At 73.8% G+C, this 11,712-nt stretch overlaps 3 protein-coding genes across 3 annotated transcripts; 1 reads left to right on the top strand and 2 right to left on the bottom strand.

The window, feature by feature from the left end:
• Positions 1 to 3,443: 3,443 nt before the first annotated feature.
• On the bottom strand, positions 3,444 to 3,974 carry AURANDRAFT_7500 (hypothetical protein; the record flags this gene model as incomplete). The annotated part of the gene is made up of 1 exon (XM_009036529.1): positions 3,444 to 3,974. A coding segment is annotated over one exon (531 nt), but the record flags the coding sequence as incomplete, so codon positions are not given.
• A 4,234-nt stretch (positions 3,975 to 8,208) lies between these two features.
• AURANDRAFT_62708 (hypothetical protein) lies at positions 8,209 to 9,336 on the top strand (the record flags this gene model as incomplete). The annotated part of the gene is made up of 1 exon (XM_009036934.1): positions 8,209 to 9,336. The coding sequence occupies one exon, from the start codon at positions 8,209 to 8,211 to the stop codon at positions 9,334 to 9,336; it is 1,128 nt and encodes a 375-aa protein (XP_009035182.1).
• A 1,069-nt stretch (positions 9,337 to 10,405) lies between these two features.
• On the bottom strand, positions 10,406 to 11,566 carry AURANDRAFT_23508 (hypothetical protein; the record flags this gene model as incomplete). The annotated part of the gene is made up of 1 exon (XM_009036716.1): positions 10,406 to 11,566. The coding sequence occupies one exon, from the start codon at positions 11,564 to 11,566 to the stop codon at positions 10,406 to 10,408; it is 1,161 nt and encodes a 386-aa protein (XP_009034964.1).
• Between the last annotated feature and the right edge of the window lie 146 nt (positions 11,567 to 11,712).

Genomic DNA, 11,712 nt, shown 5'->3' with positions numbered 1-11,712 from the left:
TGGTCCGCCGCGGGAGCCGGGCTCGCCGCGGGAGCCGCCGGCGCGTCCGGGTTGGGCGTCTCGCAGGCCACGCACTTCGCCGCGTCCGCGGCGTTCCGCACCGCGCACACCGAGCACTTCCAGCCGGACTGATTCGAGCTCAGCTTCGCCCACGTCGCCGCCGCCGCCGCCTCCTCCTCGGGACTCACGGCCTCGCCCGTCGCGTCCGACGCGTCGTCCTCCTCGTCCTCGTCCTCGCCGTCGCCGCACACCCACTGGGCGTACCACTCGATGAACGCGCCCTTCTCCACGACGCCGCCCACGGCCAGGCGCTTCAGCGTCCGTCGGTGCTCCTCCTCGCAGTACGTCGTCCCCAGGGCCTCCATCAGCGGCTGGAACTGGCTCGCCGGCAGCGACTCCGCGCCGCTCGACAGGCCCTCGAAGGCCTCGCGCGCGTTCTCCCGCTCCTCCGCGAGCTCCTCCTCGAGGTCGTCGTCGTCGTCCTCGTCGCCCGTCGACAGGTTCACGTAGAACCGAGCGAACGACTCCCGCGTCACCTGACCGGAGCCCGTCGGATCCACGCGCGACCGCTGCACCTCGAGCTCGTCGCCGTAGAAGCCCTCGCCGAGGCCGTCGAGCAGGTCCTCGAACCGGTCCAGGGGCAGGGTCCCCGCCCCGGACTCGTCCAGCTCGTCGAAGACGCCGCGCGCCTTCTCCGCCTCCGCGGAGTCGCCGGCGGTCGGCTCCGGCGCGGCGGCCGGCGACGCGGGCGCCGCGGGCGCCGGCGCGGCCGCGACCGGCGATGCCGCGACCGGCGACGCAGACGGCGGCGACGCCGCGACCGGCGACGCCGGCACCGTGGGCTTCGCGAAACTAAAGCCGCCGCCGGGAGCGGAAGGCGTCCCAAAGCTGAAACCGGTCGCCGGGGCCGGTGCTGGCGACTCCGCCGGCGCGACGGGCGACGCGGACGCGGGCACCGTCGGCTTCGCGAAGCTGAAGCCCCCGCCGGGCGTCGTCGGCGTGCCGAAGCTCAACGCCGGCGCCGCGGGCGACTCTTTGGCCGCGCCGAAGCTGAGACTGCCCGACGCCGGCGAGGCCCCGAAGCTGAAGCCGCCCGACGCCGGAGGCACGGACGGCGCGCCGAAGCTAAAGCCGCCCGGCGGCGCGGCAGGAGACGCCGCCGCCGCGGGAGACGCCGCCGCCGCGGGAGACGCCGCCGCCGCGGGGGAAGCGGCCGCCGCGGGAGGAGCGCCGAAGCTAAAGCCCCCAGCAGCAGGCGGCGAAGCAGGAGCACCAAAGCTAAAGCCGGACGCCGGCGCCGCGGCCGACAGCGCGGGAGACAAAGCCGCCTCCGCGGGAGGCGCCCCGAAGCTAAAGCCGCCGGCCGCCGGCGCCGCCGGCGCCGCCGGAGCGCCGAAGCTGAAGCCGCCCTCGGCCGCCGGCGCCGGCGCCGCGCCCACGCCGAAGCCGCCGCCGCCGAAGCTGAAGCCGCCCGAACCGATCGACCCGCTCGCCGCCGCGGGAGCCGGGCTCGCCGCGGGAGCCGCCGGCGCGTCCGGGTTGGGCGTCTCGCAGGCCACGCACTTCGCCGCGTCCGCGGCGTTCCGCACCGCGCACACCGAGCACTTCCAGCCGGACTGGTTCGAGCTCAGCTTCGCCCACGTCGCCGCCGCCGCCGCCTCCTCCTCGGGACTCACGGCCTCGCCCGTCGCGTCCGACGCGTCGTCCTCCTCGTCCTCGTCCTCGCCGTCGCCGCACACCCACTGGGCGTACCACTCGATGAACGTGCCCTTCTCCACGACGCCTCCCACGGCCAGGCGCTTCAGCGTCCGCCGGTGCTCCTCCTCGCAGTACGTCGTCCCCAGGGCCTCCATCAGCGGCTGGAATTGGCTCGCCGGCAGCGACTCCGCGCCGCTCGCCAGGCCCTCGAAGGCCTCGCGCGCGTTCTCCCGCTCCTCCGCGAGCTCCTCCTCGAGGTCGTCGTCGTCGTCCTCGTCGCCCGTCGACAGGTTCACGTAGAACCGAGCGAACGACTCCCGCGTCACCTGCCCGGAGCCCGTCGGATCCACGCGCGACCGCTGCACCTCGAGCTCGTCGCCGTAGAAGCCCTCGCCGAGGCCGTCGAGCAGGTCCTCGAACCGGTCCAGGGGCAGGGTCCCCGCCCCGGACTCGTCCAGCTCGTCGAAGACGCCGCGCGCCTTCTCCGCCTCCGCGGAGTCGCCGGCGGTCGGCTCCGGCGCGGCGGCCGGCGACGCGGGCGCCGCGGGCGCCGGCGCGGCCGCGACCGGCGATGCCGCGACCGGCGACGCCGCGACCGGCGACGCCGGCACCGTGGGCTTCGCGAAACTAAAGCTGCCGCCGGGCGCGGAAGGTGTCCCAAAGCTAAAGCCGGTCGCCGGCGCCGGCGCCGCCGGAGGATCGGCCGCCTTCGCTGGCGACGCCGACGCGGGCACCGTCGGCTTCGCGAAGCTGAAGCCCCCGCCGGGCGTCGTCGGCGCGGCGAAGCTCAACGCCGGCGCCGCGGGCGACTCCTTGGCCGCGCCGAAGCTGAAGCCGCCCGACGCCGGCGAGGCCCCAAAGCTGAAGCCGCCCGACGCCGGAGGCACGGACGGCGCGCCGAAGCTAAAACCAGAAGCCGGTGCCGCAGCCGACGGCGCCGTCGATGCGCCGGAACCCAGCGAGGGAATCTTCGGCGCGGTCGACGGAGGGCCGGCGCTCGAACCAGCGGTCGCGGTCGGGCTCGACGCCTCCGCCGACGGGGAAAGCGCCTGCCACCGCAGGCCGACGGCGGTTCCCTCCGAGTCGGAAGAATACCGCTTGTTCTGGTTCGGCGACTGCGTCTTGAAGTTGGGCGTCGTCGGCGGCGCCGCGCCAGCCGCCGGCGCCGGGGCGGGCGCGCCGAAGGGCAGCTTGCTCGGCGCCTTCGTGGCCATGGGCGGGTAGCCGGACGGCGCCTTGGCCGCGGGCGCGGGCGCGCCGAAGGGCAGCTTGCTCGGCGCCTTCGTGGCCATGGGCGGGTAGCCGGACGGCGCCTTGGCCGCGGGCGCGGGCGCGCCGAAGGGCAGCTTGCTCGGCGCCTTCGTGGCCATGGGCGGGTAGCCGGACGGCGCCTTGGCCGCGGGCGCGGGCGCGCCGAAGGGCAGCTTGCTCGGCGCCTTGGTCGCCATGGGCGGGTAGCCCGACGGCGCCTTGGCCGCTGGGGCAGGCGCGGGCGCGCCGAAGGGCAGCTTGCTCGGCGCCTTGGTCGACATGGGCGGGTAGCCCGACGGCGCTTTGGCGGCGGGCGCGGGCGCGCCGAAGGGCAGCTTGCTCGGCGCCTTGGTCGACATGGGCGGGTAGCCCGACGGCGCTTTGGCGGCGGGCGCGGGCGCGCCGAAGGGCAGCTTGCTCGGCGCCTTGGTCGCCATGGGCGGGTAGCCCGACGGCGCTTTGGCCGCGGGCGCGGCGGGCGCGGCCCCCGCGTCGAGCTCGCCGCAGGCGGCGACGACGACGCGGCGCTCCGGCGGCGGCGGCGTGCCCGCCTCGAACTTGTCGAGGAGGTCGAGGCCGCCGACGACCTCGCCGAAGACGACGTGCTTGCCGTCGAGGTGGCGGCACGCGGCGAGCGTGACGAAGAACTGGGACCCGTTCGTGTCGGCGCCGCTGTTGGCCATGGACAGGAGGCCGCGGCGGTCGTGGCGCATGCGGCAGGGCTCGTCGGCGAACTTGCCCAGCGCGTCGGCGCCCGGCGTGCCCGCGTAGGCGGACTCGCCGCCCGTGCCGTCGCCGCGCGTGAAGTCGCCGCCCTGGGCCACGAAGCCCGGGACGACGCGGTGGAACGCCGTGCCCTCGTAGGAGCGCTTCGTCTTCTTCCACGTCGCCGTCGAGTAGCCCGCGTCGCCGCGGCAGAGGAGCCGGAAGTTCTCCGCCGTCCGGGGCGTCTTGTCCGCGAAGAGCCGCAGCGTGAGCCGGCCGAGGCGCGCGCCGTCGAGCTCGAGGTCGAGGAAGCACGTCGGGCCGTCGCCGCACGCCGCGGGCGCCGCGCCGCCGTACTTCTTCGCGAGCGACGCGAAGAGCTCGGCCTCGCGGCCCGCGTACTTGGCCAGCGTCGCGTCGACGGCGCCGAGCTTCTCCGGGTTGTGCGCCTCGTAGAACGCGACGAGCCGCGCGCGCGCGCCCGGCTCGCCGGCCTTCGGCGCCGGCGGCGACGTCGGCGGCGTCGGCGTCGCCGGCGCCTTCGGCGAGGGCGCCTCGGCCGCCTTCGGCGAGGGCGCCTCGGCCGCCTTCGGCGAGGGCGCCTCGGCCGCCTTCGGCGAGGGCGCCTTGGCCGGCGGCGACGGCGCCTCGCCCGCGGCGGCGGCGGCGGCGGCGCGCTTGACCTCGTCGAGCGCGGCCTCGAAGGTCGTGAACTTCGGCATGTCGCCGGGCATGGCCGCGTCGCGCTCGAGGGCGAGGCGCGCGAACATGGCCGCCTCGTCCGCGGCCTCCTCGACCGCGCCGGGCCGCCGCGACGCCGCCGCGCGTCGATCGTCTGCGCCCGCGCACGCGTCGCGCGCGCGGCGGAACCGCGGCAGGTCGCCGCGCGTCGCCGCGGGCGCACCGGGCGCCGCGACGACGGCCGACGCGGGCGCCGGCGCGCTCACGGCGAGGAACGCCGCGAGCGCCGGCGTCGCGGCCGCGCCGTCGCGCTTCGACGCCGCCGGCGCCGCCGCGCCGCCGTTCTTCGCCGCGAGCGCCGCGCGCGACAGCGTCGCCGCCGCCGCGGCCTTGGCCAGCGGCGACGCGCCGACGGCCTCGGCCGCCTGCGCCGCCCGCGCGCGTCGCTTCCGCGGCGAGATGAACATGGGGTCCGGCGGTTGGCTTTGTCGGCGAGCTGCCGCGGGACGGCGAGGCGCGCGCTGGGGTGTTTTCGTTCACCGGCGAGCCCAAGTCGTGCTGCGCCTGCACGTCGAGCGCGTGTCGCGACGGGCGACGGGCGCCTCGAGGCTACACACAGACGCCAGGCGAGGGCGCCGTGCGAGTCGGACGACGGCTCGAACCTCGCCGTCCGGACCAGCTTAGGCGTCAGCTTGAACTCGTGTTGAACGACGAGGCGAGCTTCACAGCGTTTGGAGGCTCGAGGATGTGGCCTACCTAGGTGGCAGCAGGGCTAAGAGGACGTCTCCTAGGCTCTCCTGGGCTGCCGGAAGCCTCTCGCGGCGCACCCGATGCCGGGTCCCGGACGCAGTCACAGTCTGAAGCCCGGAAGCTGCGTGCTGTAGCTCGCACTGGCTCGCGGCTCTCGGCGCGAGGGTGGACTCCGGGCAGGCTGTATGTTGTACGCAGCATTCGTGCGACGTGCGCGGGATGCGGGTGGGCGCCGGCCGCACGCGCGGACGTTGCGAATCTTTTGGTCGATATCTAACGGCGCTCCACGGCCAAGCAGAATCCTATCAAAGACTGTTTGCTCCCAGCCACAGCCACTAGCAGCAGGCGCGACGCCGCCGCGCGCGCCCGCGCGCCCCCCTCGGGCCGCGCAGCCCCGCCGCGCCTCCCCCGCCGCGGCCCCAGCCACCCGCGCCGCGGGGCGTCCCCGGGGCGCGTGCACTCCCGAAACTTGAGAGACGCGCTTTCGCGTTCGGGACCCCCAAGGGCCCGCCGCCCCGCGCGTGCTCAGCCCGCCCCCCGCGCCGCGCAGGACCATGGCGAAGAAAGATGCCCCGAAGAGCAAGTCCAAGAGCGACAAGCCCAAGAAGCCGCTCAAGGCGCCCGATCCGCGTCCCGCCGCCGAAGGCCCCCCCGCCGCCGCCGCCGCGCGCGCGCGCGCGCGCCGGCGCGCTCGGCGCGACGCGCGACCCCCCGCGCCGCAGGGCTTCATGCTCTTCTCCAAGGAGATGCGGCCCAAGGTCAAGGAGGACTTCCCGGACCTGACGTTCGGAGGCATCGGCAAGAAGCTCGGCGAGCTCTGGCGCGAGCTCGACGACGAGGCCAAGGAGAAGTACAAGGAGCCCGCCGAGTAGGCGACCGCAAGGACCACGGAGCCCTTTCGTTTTCGATTTCGCCCCCACTGTGCTCCCCCGCCCGCGACGCGCGCGCGCCTCGGCCCCGGCCGGCGCGACGCGCGCGCGGAGTCTCCCGACCGCCTAACCCGCGGCATGCTCCGATGCTTAGCGCGTCCGTTCCGGTTCGCCGTCGTCGTCGTCGGACGACGAGTGGAGGCCCGCCATCATGAGGCCCGCGGTGACGCCGGCCTCGTCCTCGGAGCTCGCGCTCGGCGCGCGGGGCCGCGGCGCCGCCGGCGCGGGTGGGAGGCTGTCCTCGGGGGAGGCTGCCGGCGCGACGGCCGCGGGCACGAAGCCGAGCGTCGAGAGCCAGTAGCCCTCGCCGTAGTCCGCGAGGAACTCCGCGCCCGTCGGCACGGGCCGCGTGACGACGAGCATCTGCGCGGGCGCGGAGCGGATCGTCGCCTGCTGGAAGCTCACGTTCGGCGCCTCGCCGACGCCCCGGAAGTCGTTGACGAAGCGCAGCTCGTTGCCCGCGTCCGCCGCGTCCAGCGACAGCGACTCCGCGTGCGGCACGTCCGACTCGAGCGCGACGACGTAGGACCCCTCGGCCGCCGGCCCCTTGACGACGCCCACGTACCTAGGGCGCGAGGCGCGCGTGACGGGAAACGACGCGGCCCCGCCGGGGCGCCGCGCGCGCGCTCGCCGAGGATCTCGAACGGCTGCCACGCGCGCGTCGCGAAGAGCCCGTACGCGCCGCAGCACGGGTGCGCCGCCTGCGCGCGCGGGCCGCCGTGCGCCGCGGCGCGCGGGGACGGGACGCGGCGCGTAGTCTACGTCCGTGATCTCGCGCGCGCGGAGGCCGGGCAGCGCGACGCGGGGCGCCGGGTCCACGGTCCAGGTGTTGCGGTCCTGGAACGTCGCGCCGCAGCCCTCGGGCCAGTGCATCGCGTCGCGCCGCGGAAAAGCGCAGAGCGTTGCTATGCTTGGCGCTGGTGCGCGCGGAGGCGCAGCACCTCCAAGAGGGCCTCTCCTTGTGGCAATTCTTCCGGACGCCTCGGGGGTGCCCGACGCGGACGCCTCGCGCGCGCTAGCTCGGCGCGCACGTGTCCGCGGCCGCGACGTCGTCCGAACGCGTCACGCCCACACACCTCGGCTGGGGCGACACTTCCCGTTACTCTCGCGCGCGCGCGCGAGTCGCCGCTCACCGCCGCTTCTTCTGGGCCTTCTTCGCCGCGCGGCGCTGCGCGCGGTTGCTGGAGCCGATGTCGGCGTTGACCTCGTCCGGGTCCTCGCCCGCGGCGATGCGCTGCGTCGACTGGCGCATGGCCTCGAACTCCGCGCAGAAGAGCGCGACGTCCTTCTCCGCGCAGCCGCTCGCCTTGGCGATGCGCTGGATGCGCGGCAGCTGGTTCTCCGTGTTCTTCAGGTCGTCGAGGACGAGCTGGGGGTCGCCCTTCTCGTCGGGGCTCATGGCCTCGACGATCTTCTCGTGGAGGTCGAACTTCTCGAGCGTGTCGTCGATCTGCTTCTGCGTGAGCTGGCCGGGCATGCCGGGCATGTTGCCCTTCATCTGCCGGAACGTGCGGCCCACCTTGAGGAAGTCCTCGAAGGTCACGTCGCCGGCCTGGGCGCGCGAGTCGATGTCCGTGATCGACGCGCCGGCCGCGCGCGCGGCCTCGCGGCCGGCGGCCACGTCCGTCTTCCGCTCGCCGTCGGCGCCGCCGGCGGCGTCGCCGTCCTGCAGGCGGTCCATGACGCCCTTGAAGCCGCCGAAGAGCTGCTTCGCCATGACGCCGCCGAGGGACGTCGGCTCGTCCTCGGCCCGGAGCGCGGCGACGCGGCGCGGCGCCGGCGCGCGCAGCGGCACGAGCGCGAGCACCGGCGCGGCGACGAGGAGCAGCGCGAGCGCGCGGCGGACCATTGTCGTGTCGATTGCTGCGAGCTGACTGCTGAGGCTGCCGCGGACGCGTTGATGTGCTACGACGTGACGACGCCGAGCACTGCCACACACCGGGCCGAGCGTTGCTGCGCTGGCGATCTTGACGTCTGCTCTCGCCCTGCTCTGTCGACATGTGGCAGCCCCGCGTTCGCACAGCTCAAAATCGTCGACAAAAAAATTCACACTGCGCAGTGTGCTTCGTCGTCGCGCCAGCCCAACGGACGCAGGCGGCATCCTGCGCTCGCCGCACGCAGCACCGCTCGAGGGCCGCGTCGCAGCGGCAGCCGCGCCGTCCGGGCAGCCTCGTCGCGTCGCCGGCCCGGGAGGATGCTGTCGTCGTCGCTGGACATCAGCTCGACGTCGCTGGAGCGCGCGCGCAAGCGGCACCGGTTCCGGAACCCCTGGTACGACCGGCGCTTCGCCGGCGCGATCCGCTGCGCGCTGGTCGTCGCGGCGCTGCTGAGCGGCACCATGTTCCTGCGGACGTCGTCCGCGGCGCGCGCCGCGGAGAGCCTCGACGCGCGGCTGCACCCGCTGCTCCTGTCGCGCGACGACGACGCCCAGTACGCCGAGGAGTTCAACTTCACGGCGAGCCTGCCGAAGAAGGCCAAGGCGCCCAAGGCCGACAAGAAGAAGGGCAAAAAAAACAAGAAGGAAAAAAAGGCCGACAAGAAGAAGGACGAGAAGAAGCGGGGCGACGCGAAGAAGCAGGCCGAGCCGGCGGTCTGCGAGACGGGCCTCATGAGCGCGCCCGGCGACGTGCGCGCCTGCTGCGCGCCCCACTGCGGCTCCTGCGACTCGGCGTGCGGCGACGCGGCGTGCTGCGCGCCCGCGATCATCGAGACCGGCCTCGTGTGCCGCGGGCCCTTCGACTCCCAGTGCGTCTGGGCGCGGGACGCCGCGGCCCACCTCGAGGCCGTCGCCACGTCGGGCATGATGCCGCCGCGCGGCGAGGCCACGGACTACGAGCTCGACCCGCGCAGCCCGCTCGCGACGGCGGCGTCGCTCGAGGACTTGGAGGCCATCGTCGCGGAGCTGCCCGTGTCGCGGCGCCGGGCCTACGTGCTCCACATGGACCCCGCGAAGTACCAGCTCGGCGACCCCGGCCGGGGGAGCTACCCGCTCGCGCCCCAGCTCTCCTACCTGCCCAAGCGCTTCGTTGTCCATTTGGGCATGCGCCTCCGCCTCCGCGACAACACGGTCGTCCTCGCGCTCGGCGGCGCGGTCACGGGCACGCGCATCTACTGCGCCTACGTCGACGACGAGTCCGACGTCAAGCCCACGCGCGTCATGCTCACGCCCTTCACGTCCGTGACGGACATCGTCGCCCACGACGACGCCGACGTCCGCGCGGCCGCCGCCGCGTACCGCGCGCTCTGGCGGGCGAACCCCGTCATCAAGGAGGTCCAGTCGACGCACTGGAACGAGCACCGGACCTTCGAACGCGCCGGCTGAACCGGCGAAGGCGAGGAGGGCGTAATTAGAGAGCCTTTAGAGGTGCCACGTACGAGTAGGACGTGCACGGCGCGACCTCTCGGTCGAGCAGAATTTGTGATCTTCACGATTCGGCCTGCTGTCAAGTTGTTGATGCGCCATCGGTCGCCCGTTTAAGCGCTCAGCGCTCCAACCGATTGCCCCTAGGCACCACGCCATGGGCGCGACGCGCAGTCTTCACGAGCGCTTCGGCGAAGAGCTGGATGACATCGAGTTTCCCCTCGACGAATTCGTCACCGATGCCTCGATAGTTTCGCCGCGGCGCGCTCGCCATCCCTCGGGCGTCAAGTGGGGCTCGGTGACCGAGCACCACGACGCGGACGACAACGAGGACCGTACGCGAACCTGGATCTCGCGCGCGTCCGTCGCGAGGATGTATTCCGAAGCCGTGACGCCGAGCGCGCCGCGCGAAGCGTTCCGCCCGCGGCTGCTGCTGAAAGACTCGCTCACGACGTTGCCGCCCGAGCGGCCCTCGCTCATCACGCCGCCCCAGTCGCCGGAGCGCGCGCGGGACGACGATCCGCTCGGGTGGTCCGCGAGCGTCCCGAAACTGCCTCCGGTGAAATTCGTCGACGAGCGCGAGCGCGCGCCCGCGTGGGGCTCGGCCAAGCAGCGCGGCGCGTCGATCTCGTCGACGAGCACTACGTCGACGTCGGACTCGGAACGGGAGCTGCGGCGGAAGCGCGTCGAGGCGTCCGCGCGGCGCCGGGCGCGGAGGCCGCCGTCGCCCGACGACGACTACCGCCTCGGCTTCGAGAGCGAGGAGGAGGAGGCCCTCGAGTCGGACACGGAGGCGAGCGACTGGAAGTACGGCCACCGGCGGGGCCACGCGACGCCGCGTCGTGACGACGTCGAAAAGCTCGCTAGGAACGCGCTCTTCGCGCGGAGCCCGCTCTTCGGCGACGGCGACGGCGCCGCGTAGGACCTTAGGCTCGTACGCGGGGGCGCGGGCGCGTGGTCGCGCGCGCGGGCGGGGGGAACGAAGCGAGGGCGGCGCGGCGGGGACGGCGCCCCAACCCGGGTCGGCGGCCTAGTACTTGAGCTTCTTGGGCACCTCCCAGGTGAAGTCCGGGTCGTTGCCGCGGGCGCAGTTGCCGAAGTGGCCGTAGGCCGCCGTCTTCTTGTACTTGGGCTTGAGCATGTCGAGCTCGCGGACGAGCATGCCCGCGCGCATGTCGAAGTTGTCGTGGATGATCTTGAGGATCTCCGGGTCGGGCTTCGTGCCCGTGCCGTAGGTGTCGACGAAGACGGAGAGGGGCTCGGCGACGCCGATGGCGTAGGAGACCTGGACGATGGCGCGGCTCGCGAGCCCCGCGGCGACGACGGACTTGGCGATCCAGCGGCAGTAGTAGGCCGCGGACCGGTCGACCTTCGTCGGGTCCTTGCCCGAGAACGCGCCGCCGCCGTGGGCGCCCCAGCCGCCGTAGGTGTCGATGATGATCTTGCGGCCCGTGAGGCCGCCGTCGCCCTCGGGCCCGCCGATGGTGAAGAGGCCCGACGGGTTGATGTGGTAGATCGTCTTGTCGTCGAGCATGTCCGGCGGCACGAGGGGCTTGATGACGTGCTCCATGAGGTCCGCCTTGAGCTGGGCCTGCGTGTAGGCCGGGTCGTGCTGCGTCGAGATGACGATCGTGTGCACGCGCAGGGGCTTGAGGAAGCCGCCCTTCTTCTCGTACTCGATGGTCACCTGCGTCTTGCCGTCCGGGCGGAGGAGGGGCAGCGTGCCGTTCTTGCGCACGACCGTGAGCTGGTAGCCGAGGCCCGTGGCTAGCGAGTGGGTCAGGGGCATGAGCTCCGGCGTCTCGTCCGTCGCGTAGCCGAACATGTGGCCCTGGTCGCCCGCGCCGATCTCCTCGGGCGGCGTCGCCGCGCGGTCCTTGCCGACGGCGTTGCCGATCTCCGGCGACTGGGCGTGGAGGCGGTTCATGACGAGGCACGTCTTGTAGTCCAGGCCCTTCTCCGGCGCGTCGAAGCCGATGCCCTTGATCGTCTCCCGGACGACGGCCTCGTAGTCGAACTGCGCGTCCGTCGTGATCTCCCCGAAGATCATGACGAACCCCGTGCCCGTGCACGTCTCGCAGGCGACGCGGGACGTCGGGTCCTGGGCGAAGCAGGCGTCGACGATGGCGTCGCTCACCTGGTCCGCGAGCTTGTCGGGGTGGCCCTCGTTGACGGACTCGGACGTGAACATGACGACCTCCGTGGGCTCCTCGGCGACGCCGAGCACGCTCTGGAGCGCCGTGAGTTTCGTGTTGATCTCCGTGAGCAGGGACAGGACGCTCGTCGAGCAGCGCGTCTCCGTCGTCGACGAGCCGTAGGCGAGGCACGCGGCGGCGC

Source organism: Aureococcus anophagefferens (genome assembly GCF_000186865.1).
Source record: "Aureococcus anophagefferens unplaced genomic scaffold AURANscaffold_5, whole genome shotgun sequence".
Lineage (NCBI taxonomy): Eukaryota > Pelagophyceae > Pelagomonadales > Pelagomonadaceae > Aureococcus > Aureococcus anophagefferens.
Note: the sequence above shows the minus strand (reverse complement) of the source record. Positions and strands in the feature narration are given on the sequence as shown.